The sequence below is a fragment of the Corvus moneduloides genome, chromosome 2 (assembly GCF_009650955.1).
Source record: "Corvus moneduloides isolate bCorMon1 chromosome 2, bCorMon1.pri, whole genome shotgun sequence".
NCBI classification, from domain to species: Eukaryota; Metazoa; Chordata; class Aves; order Passeriformes; family Corvidae; genus Corvus; species Corvus moneduloides.
Window position 1 is genome coordinate 82,145,685 of NC_045477.1, and position 18,406 is coordinate 82,164,090.

General features: G+C 35.8%; 1 protein-coding gene across 1 annotated transcript in view; it reads left to right on the top strand.

Annotated features, from left to right (window-relative positions):
• TM9SF2 (transmembrane 9 superfamily member 2) overlaps positions 1-16,757 on the top strand; it is a 30,484-nt gene extending 13,727 nt beyond the window's left edge. Inside the window, exons 6-17 of the mRNA XM_032100121.1 lie at positions 1,002-1,126; positions 2,007-2,118; positions 4,069-4,148; positions 4,225-4,333; positions 4,457-4,589; positions 4,832-4,951; positions 7,141-7,198; positions 7,833-7,992; positions 9,493-9,644; positions 10,668-10,779; positions 11,376-11,547; positions 15,587-16,757. Of these exons, the coding sequence (XP_031956012.1) occupies positions 1,002-1,126; positions 2,007-2,118; positions 4,069-4,148; positions 4,225-4,333; positions 4,457-4,589; positions 4,832-4,951; positions 7,141-7,198; positions 7,833-7,992; positions 9,493-9,644; positions 10,668-10,779; positions 11,376-11,547; positions 15,587-15,654 (1,401 nt within the window). The 3' untranslated portion in view covers positions 15,655-16,757. The remainder of the gene's footprint in view (positions 1-1,001; positions 1,127-2,006; positions 2,119-4,068; positions 4,149-4,224; positions 4,334-4,456; positions 4,590-4,831; positions 4,952-7,140; positions 7,199-7,832; positions 7,993-9,492; positions 9,645-10,667; positions 10,780-11,375; positions 11,548-15,586) is intronic.
• Positions 16,758-18,406: the final 1,649 nt, after the last annotated feature.

Below are 18,406 nucleotides of genomic sequence, written 5' to 3' on the forward strand. Positions count from 1 at the left end.
AAGTCTTTAGACTACCACAGACCTCTTCCATGGCAAGGTCACTGAGAACTTGGAATAGGTTTTTGGTTTTTTTCAAAATGGTTGGTTTTACTGGATAGAGTTTACCAAAGATGACAGTTTCTGTTGTTGTCAATTTTGTTTAATTGCCTCCATAATGAGTTGGTTTCAGGGACTCCATATGAAAAGATGCACTTATGATCAAACATATAATCTGGCAATATTATTTTAATATTATTTTCGTACTTGCTTTTAATAAAAGGAAAATAACCTTTGAAGGAGTAACTAATGTACTGTAGAAGAACATTTCATTTATGTAACTATTCTTATAATTGGGGTGATCTATAGGAGGGGTGGGGATAGAACCCTTAAGAGATGCTAACTGAACTTCAGTAGATAGAGTGTTAAATTACTTGTGAGTTTAACAACCTCTTTAGCTGACTAAATTCCAAAGTGATGTTTCCCTTCACCAGAGGTTTGCATTCAGCATCTTGGCCACTGCTTGCCATTCATCCCATTGCCATTCATGCATCTTTGGTTTCAAAGGTGGTTCTGTCACAGAGAGCATTTATTTGCATTGTTTGTCTTGGAAGGTTCTGTTTAATTGCTGAAAAAGATACTCATTGTTTTAAAATAGCTGATGTTTATGAAATGCTTCTGATAACAAAAGTTGTCATAGTTATCTATTCAGTTTGCTGCTTAAATAAAATAGGACATCTTCAGTTAGAGAAATTTATTAATATATTTTAAAAATATTTTAAATTAATTTTTCTACTTTTCAGTTGTAGTAGACTGTTCTTAGCATTAACTTTTCTAACTCGTGTTTTTAATGCAAGAAGACACTTACTGTCTTTATAATTCCTAATATCTCGCATTCATATTTTAGGAGAACTTCTTGACAGAAAAACTGTATACAGTCTAAAATTCTGTTATGCAGGCTTCTGTCTAAGGCTTTGAGATGTCTGTATTTTTTGATTGTTTAATACAACCTTTTGTCATTGCAGTCAGAATTTCATGAAAAAGATACCTTTTATATTTTCAACCACGTTGACATAAAAATATATTACCATGTTGTGGAAAATGAAGCTCTGGGAGCAAGACTAGTTGCTGCTAAACTTGAACCAAAAAGGTTGGTAGCTAAAAGTAACTTGTCATCAAAAAGTGATCCATCCTAAGACACTTGCTTTGATCTGGGAACCTGCTGCTAGTCAGAAATGTTTTCAGATACGTGACCTGTAGATTACCTCTCCTGTTGATTGATGTGGTGTAGTTAGGACAGTCTAATATCATTTTGTTCTGAATTTGATGGATCTTGGTGCATTTTTTCCTGTTTGGACCAAAAAAATGACAAAATAAAACCTGTAAGTGTTTGTGGGGTGTGGTGTGTGTGTGTGTGTGTGTATGTATGTGTGCATGTAGAACCCTAATTTCCCTACCAGGGAATACTCTGTTTTGTATCAGAATAGGCCACCAGTGCCTGATGCTGGCTTGACTGGAGTGCAAGATTTGATGTCTTCAACAATCAGGGTTTGAGTAGAAAGATTTCGCAGATACACAGACACCAGAACAACTGATGAGTGTGGCTCTTGCACAGCTGGTGTCTGTTTTATTATTTCTTAGCATCTTGTCTTTCATGGTTTAACTGAGCTGGTTGCATTGTTGGTTCAGTTGAAAATATTTTTTTCTGACAGAAGTTAGTAATTCTGGTGTTGTAACTTCTTGAGTGTTTTGGAGGCTCATAGCAGTATTAAGACTTCCTTCATTTTTGTTACTCTGCTTCAGAGACTGTGTTCTTTTTAGAAGAGACAAATCTTGTTTAAGAAGTTCAAGTTTCAAAAACTCCTGAGCTTAGGATATGTTCCTCATGTGTTCTGAAATTTATGACACATTAAGAACAATTTTTGTATTTAAGGGAAGAATCCTTGGTATGCCCTTTTAAGATGAAAGAATTCTTTCTTAAGAATGTTGTCAGTGAAGCGGCTTTCATTCTGTGTCTTTTCTTCCTGCAGTTACAAGCATACCCATCCAGACAACCCTGATTGCTCAGGAGTACCTATGGATATAAGTAATAAGGCTAGTGGAGAAGTCAAAATTGCTTACACATACTCAGTTACTTTTCAAGTGAGTACTAAGATTTCTTGGCAGTTACCTCTTAAAATCGTGCGTTAATACTATGAATTGTAAAGATGGACAATTAAAATCAGCTCACAATAGTAAATTTGTAGTTTTAAAACTTTATTTGAGCTGGAATGTCAGAGGTGGCTTGGGATTTAACCACATACGTTACAGTTTTGCATACCAACACACAGAGTGGATGTGAAACACATATGTGGTTTTTAAAAGAGTCAAACTTTCCATGTCTGCCTAGGTTGTCTGGTAGATTATTTTTCAATCCAAGTTCTAAAGTCTGAGAAATTGTGTGTTTCAGCAGTTTATTGTTGTAGGTAGGTTGAAGCTGATCATTTTCTGCTCTCCTGCTGCAAAAACTGCCTTCTCTCCAAGCTCTTTCTCCCATGGAAACCTGCGAAGGAGTAGGAAGCTGGTGTTCTTTGTTCTACTACTCTGTGTTTAAAAGCATAGAAGCAGTATATCAGGCAACTGCAGGCAGCAGTGACAGCTGAATATATCTCACTCGGTTGACAAACAAGAGAGGGGGGTTTTGATTTTGTTTTTCTGTAAAAGGAGTTTGGTGGACAAACTGTTTCCCAAAGTTTCATACTCTTTCTCAAACTGTTTCCATGTTAGTCTGAGTTCAAAATACAATAAATAGTATAAGAAGTATACTCAGGAGGGATTATGTTATGTATATAGTATATAATTATATTTTGAGAACTAATGTATGTATATAATTATATTTTGAGAAATTATATCAGTTACCGTGCTGAAATGAATTTGTATATCAAAAAGCAAGTATTTCTGTCAGAAGTTAGTAATTGAGTGACCTCAGCTTCATATTATTTTATTGTTTCTCCTTAAAAAAATGACATGCCCAGCTGTGTGTGTGTTACTGCCCTGTGGGCAGTGTTACATTAGTTGGAGGTAGTCTTCTGAAATATCATTGGGTTGGCTGATCAGGTCATCTCAGGAAGACAAAAAAGGCAGCTTAGGCATGAGGGAAAAACACAGTTCTATCCTAGAGTCATTGAAACTGGTTTAGAAACTTGTTGCTTGCTTTGAGACACAGTTTTATTATCTCAGTGAACTAGATATATGATCTTGGCTAGATTTTTTAAGCCACTGCGTTTTTTTCAAAACCTGGCTTTACTGGAAAGGACTCTTGCTTCTGTATGTTATAAATTACTGAAATAACAGCCTGTCAGACACTTAGCCAATTTTATTAATTGATAGTAGTGTTTATAGTTTGTTTAAGATTGAAGCAATCTTCACCTTAACTAGTACTGTCTATTCCTTGTTTCTTGTTTACTCTGAAAAATAAAGAAATGTCCTTTTTGAAGTGTTTCTGATCAATGAATGTTCATTCTGAATAAGTATAATCTGTTGAAATGACTGGAGGCATAATTTGCTTCCGTCTACTAACAGCATAAGTTCTGTAGTATTGTCTCCCCACCTGTCCTGCAGCAAAAGCTGTTTGCAATGGGATTGGTAGTTGGTACTGAAATGAGGTTGTATGAAAGCAAAGGATAATTTAGACAGAGCATGATCTAGAGAGTGAAGTGTTATGCTGGAGACTGTATAACATAGCTTGGTTTCTTGATATGTGGACTTACATGTGCTAAAAATGCATGTTCTTTCATTATTCTGCTAGTCCATTCCAATTCCAGAAGAGCTAATACAGTTCTTGAAGGGAGGAAGCACAACTAAATTAATTTGGTAGGCCTTTATGTCTTAAGAAGACACACATGCTCAAATTCAGAAAATATTTTGGTTTAGGTTCTATGGTCAAATCTTATATTTCTTCTAGGTAGCTATTATTAAACAATTCCATGTAAGGCATGGAACTTGAAATTTCAGTTAGTCACAAGATTTAAGATTGCTTTGCATGAACATCAACTTTTAAATGTACAGGTTGGATACTGACTGTATCTGAAGCTCATGTGTTTACTCTTTCAGGAAGAAAAAACTATCAGGTGGGCATCAAGATGGGATTATATTTTGGAATCCATGCCTCACACTCACATCCAGTGGTTTAGGTGAGAAGGAAATTTATTGTAGTGAAGTGTTTATACTGCAGTTTGAATGATGATTTTAATTTCTTTTCCTTTTCAGTATTATGAATTCCCTGGTGATTGTCCTCTTTCTCTCTGGAATGGTAGCTATGATTATGTTGAGGACACTGCATAAAGATATTGCAAGATACAATCAGATGGATTCCACTGTAAGTCTAAAATGTAGTTCCTAAAATTCATTTTGAATGTATTTTTTTCAGTTAAATGTGTAGCTGTAACAGGTTATTTAAGATGCAATCTACTGTATTAAAATAGGTGTGTTTCTTTCACAGGAAGATGCTCAAGAAGAATTTGGCTGGAAACTGGTTCATGGTGATATTTTCAGGCCCCCAAGAAAAGGAATGCTGTTGTCAGTTTTTCTAGGCTCTGGCACACAGATCTTAATAATGACTTTTGTTACCCTGTGTAAGTAGTCAAGTGGGGAGGATTTAGTTGAGTGTACGTGATTTTTCACTGCTGACTGTATGGTGCTAGTAAAAATAGCAGTATAGTTTTGTCTAGAAATTTCATAAAAGTCATTAGAAATAGCTGAGCTGATGTAGTAGACATGCAGCTTAATATGCACAGATTTTAAGATAACTGATGTTCAAACATATAGTCTAAAATTTCTAACATAATTTCTAAAATTGTGCATCTCTACTTGACAGTTTTTGCTTGCCTGGGATTTTTGTCACCTGCTAACAGGGGAGCTCTAATGACCTGTGCTGTAGTTTTGTGGGTACTGCTTGGAACTCCAGCCGGTTATGTTGCTGCCAGATTCTACAAATGTGAGTAAAAGTTACTGAAAATGACAAGGCTTAAGTTCATTAAAGTAAATTATCATTACAGAACTGATTTTTATTTTGCAGCACTCTTTGTAGCTTCCCTCAGGGCAACTTGGAGAAACGCACTTACCTTAACCATAGAAAACATATATAGAGCACTAACATAGTTACACTGCTTTTGATGTAATCACGCCCAAAGACCCTGAATTGCTCTTGCTGCTGTGTATTTGTGAAATCAAATACTACTAGTACTAAGGTCTTTACATCTTTACATCAGAGAGTTTTCTGCTTCTGTTCCCTATAACTGGGGGGACAATGTAAACCTGCATTTAGTTTTAGCCATCAATGTTGCTTGGTAACACGCACCTGCCCCCCCAAATTGTGAGCCTCAGTTCTTGCATGCCTGAGATTGTGACCTCTTTTTAGCTAGCTCCCAGGTTTTTTGGAGAATAATGCTTATCAGACTGTGGCTGAAGCGCAGAGAGAAGGATTGTTAGGTGTTCTGTAGTTGTAGAAACCAACCCAGTGGTGTTTGGGCCCCTGACAGGAGTTAGTTGATACTGTTTTCCCTCACTGATCCCAGCTTTTGTTTCAAGACCTGTCTGTCTGCCAGCCTCAGATGGTTTACCCCTGTATCCTCTGATTTATTTTAAGGTGAAGCATGGCATTCCACATACAGCTTGTTTTAATTACCTTACTCAAGATGAAAGGTTTTTTGACTGAGAGAGATGGATCTTTTGAACTACTTTAGTTCTGAGTGTACAGGGCTAGGGAAGGAGTTTATTTCAGAACTTCAGCCTGGCAGTAGATATTGGAGTTCTTTCTTCTAACAATTTTGTAATTTTCATGTGGGGAAAACCAGTGGGAAAAGTGAGTTTGTATCTTGTAGGGAGTTTTTACACAGTGGTAGTGATGTGGTAGTGAACTATTCCTAATCTCCAAGCCAGTTAGATTTAAGCAGAAGGAAATTTTAGTACTAGGAGCATGATTGAGGATAGAATTATTCTTTATATTGTGCTGTATGCTATGTATTTTGAAGGATATTTTGTAGCGTATTAATGGTAAATTGAATCCTGTGTCTTTGGTGGAGATGTAGTTATTAATGATTATATTTCATATTTTACTTACTGGCAATCACTTAGTTGATACTTGAATGTTCTGTTTAACTACTAAGACAGTGAGTGACTGATCCAGAGATATTTTTGTTATAACAGGAAGTGTTATACAATATATATATGTATGTTCATACCCTGTATAGAGCATGTAAACATGAATGGTTTTTTTTTTTATAGTATACAAATAAAGTAATGTGAGACATAAAGCAAAATGCAACTGAAATGGATATCTAGTTTTAAAAATTGGGGTTTTTTTTCAATATTGCATTTAAAAAGTGAAACCTGAATTGAAATTAAATGGTTAATCTTAATAACTGCTGTCACATTCTACCAAGTTTTTATGAAGAAATAGAAACTTAATTAAAATCACTCTAACCATAATCACTTCTGACTCTTGAAATAAAGAAGCATGTCATTATGGCAGTGCTCAGATGAAATTATCAGCTTCACTGCACTCCAGCAGGATATTTTCATTTGAAAGTATACTGACTAGAATTTTTATCAGCATAGTGCAAATTCGTAAAGATTTTGTTAATAAAGCTGTCTTTGGTCTTTTGGTATCACCACTGCTTAATGCTGCTAAGACTCAAGAAAACATCACTACTTCTGTAAGCGTGTTAGTTCTGACTCTCCTGTAAGACTCATAGGCAAGAATTATTTCGAGAAAACTGTTAAGCTTGGTTTTCACATATTCATGTATCTTTACCTACTGAAACCTGCAGTCAAATGCTAGAAAGCTTAAATTTCTTAATCACTCCAGGTTTAAAATGTTTTTTAAGGACTTAGAAATACTGCAAATCTGTTCCCTCCTTTTAGTAGATAAAGTGGTCAGAGACAGTTTCAGTTGGATACCTTTCCTGACCTTGGTCTGAGACTATTTGCTTTGAAATTCTGTGGTTAAGCAGTAGGATACGGAAATTTAATTTTATTACTGAAGATTTAGTTTATGGTTTTAAATTTAGGCATGATAGCACATTATTTGAGTATTTGCAAGCTAAGTATAACAGGTAAATGGAGTGGAAAATTAATGGTTGAGTTTAATGCATGTTTTAATGTCTGTCAAATGTTTTAATACAGCATTTGGAGGTGAGAAATGGAAAACAAATGTCCTGCTGACATCATTCCTTTGCCCTGGGTAAGTTGAGAATATTGCCCTGATTAACAGAATTAAATTGCTTCTCTGATGTGCATAGCTAATTTTTTAAGTTTCACCTATACAAGTAAATCTTACATTGTCTCTTTATTCTGGAAGCTACAAGAGTATCATGGTGCTTTTGACAAAGATGTTAGTGGCATATCATCCTTAGATTTTTTTTTTTTTGTAAGCATTTGTTTACTCTCACCACATGAAAAGGTTGATTAGGAAGAAGCTTTATGATAGTAGTAAGTTTCAGGCCCACTTTTTCATTGTTTTCTTTTATTCTTCGGGCTGTTTCTCTGACCACACGGTAGTCGGTCTTACATAGTGTCATATAATATATAACCACTCTGATAATTTTTTCCACTTAATCACAGCAAGCAGTCTTACCCTGAAGTGTGGTTAAGACAAGCATATATTTGAAACAGCTTAGTTGGAACGTCAGCTCCTGCTGGAGTTCAGTCCCACTAGATTACCAAAGAATTGCTTGTCTGATCTCTTCGTTTTCATATTTTGTGTGTGTCATTTGGTTTTAGCGGAGGTTTGTGCTAAAACAGTGCCATTGTTTTGTCAACGTTACTAAATGTTAAGAAGTATTTCTGTGCTCCTAAGTGTGCTGTGTGTTTTTCAGAATTGTGTTTGCGGATTTTTTTATCATGAACCTCATTCTCTGGGGAGAAGGCTCTTCAGCAGCTATTCCGTTTGGTACTTTGGTTGCTATTTTGGCACTCTGGTTTTGCATATCTGTACCGCTGACGTTTATTGGTGCCTATTTTGGGTTTAAGAAAAACGTAAGTGTTTCTGAGAAGTTGTTTTTTAAGTGTATACATACATGTACATACACAAATATTTTTCTCTGTATAGGCCATGACTGAGGTAGCACCTAAGTTAGTTGCACTGTTGGCTCCAGTTCTGTTCAGTTACTTTAGAAATGCATTAGATATCCAGTCTTGGTATTCCAAGGCTTTCATACATGGCTGGTGGCAGTGATACTTCTCTGCTACGATTTGGGTTATCATTGTATTTAATTGAATGACCACTACAGATAAATCAGTGATTTGAGCATTTTAATTTTAATTAGCATCTTTTTCATATATTAAAACAAATACTTGACCCAGCAAGCATAAGAGAAAGCAAATTATGCATTTTTGGGTTTCATCGTGTATTTCTTGTTCCTGTGTGCCCTCTACACTGAGGATGTTTCCTGATCAGATTGCTGGAGTTCTGTGAAATCTGTTTGCGTAATCGTTCTGTAAATGGTTATCTCTGATTGACAGACATTAATTGGGATTTACTCCTAAACCAATCAATTTTACATATTCTTATGAGGGCTCTTTGTGACCAAACATTTCACAATTTGGTGACCAAATCATTAAATAATGAGATTTTTTTTCTTAAAAACCAGTTTACTGGTTTTTAACCCCACAAACAAATTTCTATATACGTGCAGATACATTTGTGGGTTTTCTCCTGCACAGGAAGCCAGGGTTCCATCTCCCTGTAGATCTCCTGTAATACCTTCAGAGAATGTTGTCTTAGTAGGCTCTTTTAAAGTCAGTTGTATAGTTACCCTGTTTTTCTTAACCAGAATTCAATGAGTTTTTTCTGATAACCGTATTGAAATTCCATCAAGTTCCCCTGCATTGTACTGGTGTGTACATCTTCTTTTAAGGAAGGAAGATTTGATAAGCTAATAAGGCAATGTGGTAGGTGTCACAAAAACTTGAAAATCAAATCAGAAAGGAAGTATCTATTGATGCTTTTGATGTAATCCTTATGAAAGGGGGAAGATGCATAGTAGGCATCTATCTTACAATGCCTTACATTGTTTTCTCCCACCATGCTGATCTATGCATGTGCCTTAAATTAGGATTGAATTACCAGATTGAATCCTTTCAGTAAATTTATCCTAGTGTGATTCTTGAAGTAAATGCTGAAAAATGACATGCAGGAATTTTTAGAAGGGGAAAGCAGGAGTCTGCACCACCACTATCCCAGCTGAAATGTGGTAAATCAGCTCAGACTCTGTAACAGATGATAGAGAGGCAAACATTAAAAGGGAAGTCAGAAATATGTCACTATGTTTTCAGTAAGAGCTGTCTTTTAGTGAGTTTGCCAAGCAAGTGTTGGTAGCTGAGCTGGGAGCAAAAGCAAATGTAGTGTAGCTGGTATGCACATGCTCAAAACAAAGAGTAGACTTTTTGCCACCACCCATTACAAAGAGAAAGCAAAAAGGTAGTGCTGTAGTTTGACATTTTATTTATTTAACTGTTTGTTATCTTTGTTTAAAGGCTATTGAACACCCTGTTCGCACAAACCAAATTCCTCGTCAGATTCCTGAGCAATCATTCTATACAAAGCCACTACCTGGCATTATCATGGGAGGGATTCTTCCTTTTGGATGTATCTTTATACAGTTGTTCTTTATTCTCAATAGTATTTGGTAAGTTCACCATAATTTGAGTTTTCTCTGTCATAAAAAGTGGTAATTTCTTTTTGAAGGTTTTTCTTCCATATGCTTTGCCAGAATTTTTGAGGATGCAGGGTTACCATAATACTGATTCAATAAAATTTAAATGCTAACATCTTTTTAATATTTTGTTGTTTCAAAAATACTCAGTTCCTGCGTAGAGAGGTGGCTGTGATATGCTTAGCAATTTACAGCTGACATACTATATTCAGATAGTTTGTTGTTTTCTCATCCTACTCTACTGACTTCATGTGGAAGTGGCTCTGAAGCTGGTATATGGCATGTAACTTGACAGTAGTAAAGTTTATTAAAATAAACTTGAGATTTTTTTGGTGGTTGTTATTAGACTAGAAAAGTATTACTACTCTTGGGAGAAGAAAAAAGAGCCAAGAACAAATTCTTGTGAAATCGTAAAAAAAAAACCAACCTAGGAGAGTAATTATTTTAAAAAATAAAGCACTGAATACTAGTCCAGTATAAGTGAACTTTGATGTGAGCTCACTGACAAACTAATCTACTGTGAGGAATTTGTCTTCCTTCTGGCACAATTTAGTTATTGGATCTTGTTAAACTGTTTCTGAACCTTGAATAGGTGCCTCTACCTAACACAGCTACAGTATTTGACATTTCTTGTTATTTTGGAGCTCTGCCCCTTTGATTGAAATGTGAGGTGAAATCCAGGTTCTGCTGAAGTCAGTGGAAGAGGTCACACTGACTTCACTGGAACTGTGATTTCAACATTATGTCTAGTCATTTCTCTCTCTAAAATCACAACCAGGGGCATGCTTTGGCCTTGCTTTCTCAGTGTTTTTAGACTGAGCTGCAAAGGTTCTTATTGTTTAGTTAGAAAATAAATTAGGCAATTGTATGGCTGCACAATTAACAGTATTTCAAAAGGAAGGGGAAATACTTAAGGTGAAGGTGATGTTACTACGTATGAAGAAATAATAATAGCACAATGGCCATTTAAATGATTTTTTAAACTCCCTTTTAAAGGTCCCACCAGATGTATTACATGTTTGGCTTCCTGTTTCTGGTATTCATTATTTTGGTTATTACATGTTCTGAGGCTACAATATTACTCTGCTACTTCCATCTATGTGCAGAGGTAGGAAGTACTTCTTATGTTTTCAAACCTGATAACGTTTTAAGAATGCTTAAAAAAGTTTTAATGCTTTTGTAATTGAAAATAAGTATTCCAGAATTCAACATGAACACTATTACTTGATGAGATGTACTTAAACCATGTCTTTAAAAAGTGAAGCAGGCTACTTCTGGCAAAACTTGTAACAAACTCTGCACTGGGTATTGGTGAGTCAGATACGACATCTTTAGATTCTCACTCCCTGTTTTCTGAAGGTGCTAAACTAATCCATTAATTTTGTTCAATCAGAGTCCATTTTGGACATGCCCAGCCTTGGGAAAAAAAACCCTCTGTGGCTGGAAATAAGTACATCTGGTTTATTTGGGGTTTTAGTATTTTGTCAGTTTGCTATTGATCTTTATCTGGAATTTTGAATGGTGTAATTAAAGCAGTATTGATTGTATACAGTTTTTCTCCCTGTAGATAAAAAACCCTACAAAACTTACTCTTGGATAAAGTCATAAGAGAAAAAGTAGCTCTGCATTTACTAGTAGGGTCAGTGGGCTAGAGGTGTATGCAATATTGCTTATACGTTTGTATTTTTTCCTCACTCCTTCTAGGACTATCACTGGCAGTGGCGTTCATTTCTCACTAGTGGTTTCACTGCAGTTTATTTCCTAATATATGCAATACATTATTTCTTTTCTAAACTGCAAATCACAGGAACAGCTAGCACCATTTTATATTTCGGTTATACCATGATTATGGTTTTGATCTTCTTCCTTTTCACAGGTAAGTGTACTGAACCTTAATTTTAAATTTTGAATATGCCTTTAGTTTTGCACAGTAGAATCTGTCACAAAACTGATCTTGATGCAGAATTATAAATTTATGTATGCCTTCGATTTTTTTCCAGGTAGTTGTGTAGCATATTGCAACTATGTGATTACAAATTTCAGTGAAAGACATAAGTAAGGATGAGGCACTGCTAATTTGAGGTGTGGCCTGTCATTAGGTCTACAAATATGTGATAAATACTTTTCCAGATACCATTCTTATGAAAATCATATGACAAACTCTGTTTTTTAAATTGGTTGTCTTTGGAGAAGCACACTTCAAATCACACGTAATCAAGTATAAAGTTATGGTGTCAAGATAAAAACAGATTTTGTGGAATAGGTGGAAGAAAGAGAGAGGAGTAAAAGTTGACAAAGAATGCTTCTTTTTTTTTTTTTTTTTTTTTTTTTTTTTTTTTTTTTTTTAAAAAAAAAAAATTTGCTCTCTTCCAGAACGTATTTACCTCTATCCCAATTGCATTGAAGTGGCATGGGAAGCAGACAGAATTTCTCTAACATTTTTTGTATCAGTCATGTCAGAACCTTGTAATCTTCACTGTGAGTGTTTGGAAAAACATCTGTCATAGGTGCTGCATTTCAATTTCCTCTTCAGTAATTGAGATGAGGTCACAAAATGTTCCATTGTTGTCTGCAGTCAGACACAAATAGCCCTTGTTGAGGGTGGAAAAATGGCAGTGAAAATGGAAGAAGTCTCCTTTTAAACTGATGCAAGAAGGCAGGAACTGCCAACGCCTCAAAAAAAATCTTAAAAATTCTGTATTCTGCTCCAGGCAGAATGCAGTCCATCCTTGTATAGTCTACGCTACAGAGCAATACTTCTGAAACTACTTTGAACTGATCAGTGGTTTAGATAATTTCAGGCTGATGATAACTTTTAATGATTCCAAAGGCTTTGATACATATATATGTATAGACACTATATTTTGAGGCCTCCTAGACTACAAAAGGCTTGTCATCAGAGCTTTTAATACAGATCTCACTCTATTAAGTAGAATTTTCATTTCCACTTAGCATAAGAGAACAAAAATAGTGAGAAAAGAGAAAAGAACTGAGAATGATGTTCATTTTAAGTGTAACCGAATATTTCAAAGACATTTCCACTTCAGCTAAGGAAATACTGAAGCTGTTTGCGCACTATGACTGAATGCAGATGATGGTGAACAAGAGCAATGGCCTGCAAGGATTTTCTTGGGTCATTGCCTGTTAAAAGGAAGAAATGGGACTTGAGTGCATTATATAATCTCATTGAAAAGTGATCAAGCTGTGTCCCAAAAGTGGTTAGTTTTATCTTCCAGCCTTCATTTTAAGTCAGTCTAATGTGTTTTGGCATTGCTTGCAGATAGTTTGTAATTTATACATCTCTACTTTTATTCACATTTCTGTACCAGTTTACAAGTCATTCTGAATTTATAGATCAGAGATTCTGCCTTCCTTGCTCACTTTTCCTTCTTTCTCACCCTGCTTTTCTCTTAACCTTTACTTCTGCTCTGGGTGTACAGATAGTCTCATCGAACTAAAAAATCCTAGGATGCATGGTTGTTCAGCTAGAAATGAATGTGTACTGCTGTATGCAGATCAATTTTAAATGCAGTGCAAACTTACAAAGTAGCGTGGAAAATAATTAGGCCTTACATAAGTGTAAGGTCAATTAATTTAGTTTCACCAGCATTTCCAACAGATGTTCAGCAAGTCTGCCTGTAACAGTGAACAGTTTTGCCCAAAACCAGAATTGTGTTTACCCTGTCTCCTTTGTTCACTCTGTTTACTTTGGATGCATGCAGTAATTCTGGAGTGGATTCATTCAAGATAAAGGGGATTTACAATAATCTTCTGTGCTGAGATTTGCGTTAGCTGCCTTTCTGCACCTCAGATATCCATATAATTTCCTTTTTTTGCCTTTACTCTTTCAAGTCAGTCATGTCACATGACATTGTCTAGAGGCATTAAGATGTGTTCAGTGCATCCCCCTTTTCTTTTGCTCATGTGTTCATTTGCAGTTGACCAAGTGGCTGTGCAGCACCTGCCAGCAAATTTTTAGGGTAGGTTCACAAATATGCAAAGAAGACGTGGTTTATTCTCAGCCCCTTTCAGTTGCTTTTTGTGGTGGTCATTTGTTTGTAATTGGGACAGTGGAAATGTAAGTCATCCTGTGCAACTAGAACTAAGTTTTCAGAGCCTGTATGCTCTTGGTTTTTTAAATTTTCAGTTTCTATGTTGAAATTAGGGGAGGATACATGTGAAGTTAATCACACAGAATTGTAAAACACCATGTGCTTAACAATTTTTTTATCTACTTCCCACAAGATTAAGTGCAAATTACCTTTTAATTTGGGGAAATAATCCTGTTTCTTAAGATTTAAGAATAATTTTGTCCATTTAGGTTGATATGAATGTAAAACCAGATATGCTCAGTTCTCTGAGATTTACTGAAGTGCTCTGAGATAAGGTTTTACAGAAGAAATCAGAGGTGCAGGGTAAGGGACAGGCAGTTCTTCTCCATTTTTTTAAACAAAAGAACATATTAACAATTTAGCAAAAACTGCTCCCAAAGGCAACTGACTTCCCATGTCAGGATGATCAAAAAGCTAAAAAGAAAAAGTCATAATTGTTGTATTAAAACTATTCTGCTCCTGCTTACTCATCTGTTAAAAATTGTCAGGATCGGGAGGCAGGGTTTTGACGGTGCCCTGCTGCTATGTCGGTGCAACACATGCTTCAGGCACTTGCATCCATACTGCATTCCAGGTCATTGATCAGACTCAGCAGGCAGAATACCAGGAGCTGCATGACAAATCTTTGATTCACAGCTGGGATCACAACTACGTATCATCGTAAATGAGTCACTTAAACATCAGTAGCTTAGCAAGCGTAAAGTGAAAAAAAATTACCATGATATCATTCATGGGTCCTTTCAAGCTTTCATAGAGAATGAGTTACCACACAACTTTTGTTGTCCCTCTTTTCTGATCTAAAATAAAGGAAGGTTTTTTCTTCTAAAGAACTCCCTTGATACTTGTGTAAGTTAAGGATATGATTTTGGAAGAGGTACTTGGACAAAAATCAGATAATCTTCAGGGCTTTATTCCTGTCCTAGTTTTTGTGGGAAATTAAGGTTCCTGTAACAGGTGTTCTGAGCTTATATTGTTTAATCCAATATCATTCTGATTGAGACTGAATTTTGATATAATCCAGTTAGATTAACAAAGCCCAACTATATTAACTATTTCACATTCAAAATAATATTTTTGTTAAAAGTTTCTTTTGGAGTTAGACAAAGAGAAGGGATGAAGCAGTTTTTATTCTGCTAGAAGGATGATAAGTTATCAGGGAAATAAATTTTAGTTCAAATTTGTGTGTATGTTTTGACGTAAGTATTTCAGTAGTATTTATTAAGATATGCAACACACATGTTTTCAGTAGGACTACAAGCTGGGTAGTAACTACACTATGGTTTGAAATTTGTATTAACTCAGTCTATGGAGACATAAAGGTAGTGCTCTAGTTTTCCAAGACCTTAAAGTATTACTAAATAATGGGGACTCTCTTTGATGCTGTTAGTTTAAATGGTTTATTAAACATAATAACAATATTCTGACAGCTGAGCAGATCAGATAAAGTGTGTGTGAGTAGTCACTGAGAAAGGGTGAAATGGAGCAATGTGAAGGAAGTGGGACTGCAGCATACTGGAACAACAAGAACAAATATGTAAGACAAGTAACACAGAAACATCTTACAACTAGAGTCTGCCACGTGATCTGTTCTATGGTCCTGAAAATAATGAGATAGGTTATAGAGTAGTTGATGCCTTTAAGGGCCAGGTACTGTCTGTAACTTTCCATTATTTGATCTGATTGATGTACTGAAGACTAAGGACAGCAGATCACATATACATACATCCTGAGTTATAAACTACAGAGAGAAATTAATGTCTCCTGTGTCAGTATTCTAAAATGTAATTTTTTTTTCTCTTTTAGGGACAATTGGATTCTTTGCATGCTTTTGGTTTGTAACCAAAATATACAGCGTAGTGAAAGTTGACTGAAGAAACCAATGTAAAGAATTAACACAGAAGAGGTTTAATCTTCATTAACGTAACTTAAAAACCCTGGTCACATTGATGAACTTGAGCTTTATCAGAAGTATTGGCTTCCTATTCTTTGAGAATGATACTGAAATGCACCTACTTTTCCACTAACATGTTTGTATTGTGACTTAATAACCTGTTTTCATTCAAACCTTAATGAAGATCAGAGTTACAATATTTATGCGTTTGTAAATACAACTATACTTTAAAAGAAATGTTAAATTCTAATGGCAGAATAGACGTGGCTGTATTACACAACTTAATGATACTTCTGATCAAAGTACAACTGTAAATAGGTTTTTCTAGCTTGGTAGGTGGGATGAATTATTTTTCTTTGAGGGAAATGAGAACTTTTTATTATGCTAACTTTGAAGGATGACTCTTAAGAAGTGTTGCTTTTAGTCTGGATGTGATTTTTATTTTTTACTGGTGTTACGTCCATAAATATTCTGATTTCTGTGAGTTAATTCGTTTTGGTGTTCTTGGCCTTTTAAACTATGTGCCTCTGAGTCCTGGAATTTATAAATTCATAATCTAATAAACGTTGTAAAAATGTCTTCATTGACTTATTACATATTATAAGTTCATAAAAATATGTAAATACAATTATATTGAAGACATATGCTTAAAGATTGCATAGAGTATTTTATGGCATTTTCTATGGTTTAATATATATTGACACACCCTTAGATCTGCAAGAAATACTATCTGTGCTAAATAGCTATAACATGGACATGTGATTGTGGTGCATGAGAACTAAATTATACACACATTTAACAAAACCACTCTGCAGCATTAATCCAGTCCTTAACCCAGACACTTTTCCAGAGATTGCTATGGAGTTGTCACTATGTTGAGAAGATCTTACACTGCATGAGTCAGCATTCTCTGCTGATCTTGCTTTTAGATCTCGATGATGCATATTCTATAGAGCAACTATTGCTGACTGTACTTCATGTAGGTTAAAAAATAAAAGAAAATTACTATTTTTGCCTTATATTAAGAGACTAATGTCAATTTTGGATGACTGGCATTAAACCTATATTTGCCTTTTTTTGGAATTGGAGTATTTTGTTCAAACCTTGTTTCGGTAGTTTTAGACTCATAACACAATTTGGCTTTTAGCATGTTCTCACAAACCTGGTAAAATTTTATTTTAAATTAAACTTCATGTACCAATTGCCATTCATAAGGTTGGGGGGGTTTTATTCTTAACAGTTTACTTTTCTAAAGGACTTTAACCTAATGATGCTTGAATATTGGACCCAATAAAAATATCCTTGTTTAAGGTAACTTGTCATTATTAACCTCCCAAAAGTTGGCACGTAAAGGCTTCAGGAGGCATTCCCACAACTGCAGTGCTCCACAGCCCTTCCCAGATGAACCAGAGCAGTCGTGCTCTGCCTGTCACCAGACACAGCTCTGTTCAGATGTGGACAGGTTTTTTCTTGTGCCCCTCCCAACATGTAGCCACTAGGAAATGCTGATTTTAGATAAATCTTCCATGCTTTTTGTTCAAAACAAGAAAAGGGTGAGTACGGTAAGTGTTTGCTCTTTACTACTGCAATAAACTATAGTGTGAATCTTGATTCAAATGTTTAAAACTGTAAAATTGAATAGTCTTCATATCCGTGGTGTTGTGATCACCTACTGTACAGTCACTGCCTGAAATCATCAGTAGTTTTTACACAAATAGGAATACTAAGTTTGAGAAACATGAACCAATTGTCTGCTATTGGAATTCAACTTCAAAAAACAATGAACAATAACAGTAATTACACAAATATTTTATCAGCAAATGTGCTAACATTGTGTCTCCTGCATGTAGTATGGGCATGATACTAGCAAGGGTCTTCTAGAATTCACTATTTATAAAGCCTTGCTTTATAAGGATTGATTGTCATTACTCAGGAACCCATTCTGATACCTTCAAACAGTTCTAAGTTCACTACAAAAGGGTGCTTCAGATAGGGACCCACAGGGTCTCCTGAGAGGCTGTCCAGCCTGGGCAGTGAGATGGGCAGAATGCCACATTCCAGCTTCTCAAGTTCAATAGTGTCAATGCCTTGTTTTCAAACAGTTCAGCACAACCACTGTTTTGCTGATGCTGCTGCAAGACTCAAGACTTACTCTGGCTTGTGTGGGGTGGTTTGGGTTTGGGGTTTGTTGGGGTTTTTTTGGGGGGCAGGGAGCAGGGTTGATTGGTGTGGTTTTGTTCAGGGTTTGTTGGGGGTTTTTTCAGTAATTAAGTCAATTTTGTCTCTCTTCTCAGGAAATTGTTACGGTAGAGAAGACAGTCTTCCTGATATTTTCCCAACTTTCCATGACTATAGTTTGATTTGTTCACAATTATGCATTTAATTGAGGTGTATGAAATCATTAAACTGACTTGGCTAGATGATGTGAAGAAGGGAAATGTGTAACTGAGAAGAAAAGTGATGTCCCAGCAGGGCAGGCACAAGCACAGTCTGGCCTCTGCTTGCCCTCCATGTTGCAGAAGGTGAGCAAACTTCTCATTCTCTGGAGGTTGATAAAGGCAGGTGGGCCGTGTTTGGCTTCCACCTATTGCATCCACCAGTAATTAATTGCTCTGGGATATTACTGAGGAGGTCAGTGGGCTTCCAGGATGGCCCACTTTCTCCCTTTGTAGCCCAACGATACAAGAAGCAGTAGGGTTGTGACATTTCTTCTCCAGTCTTGCTTAGGGGCT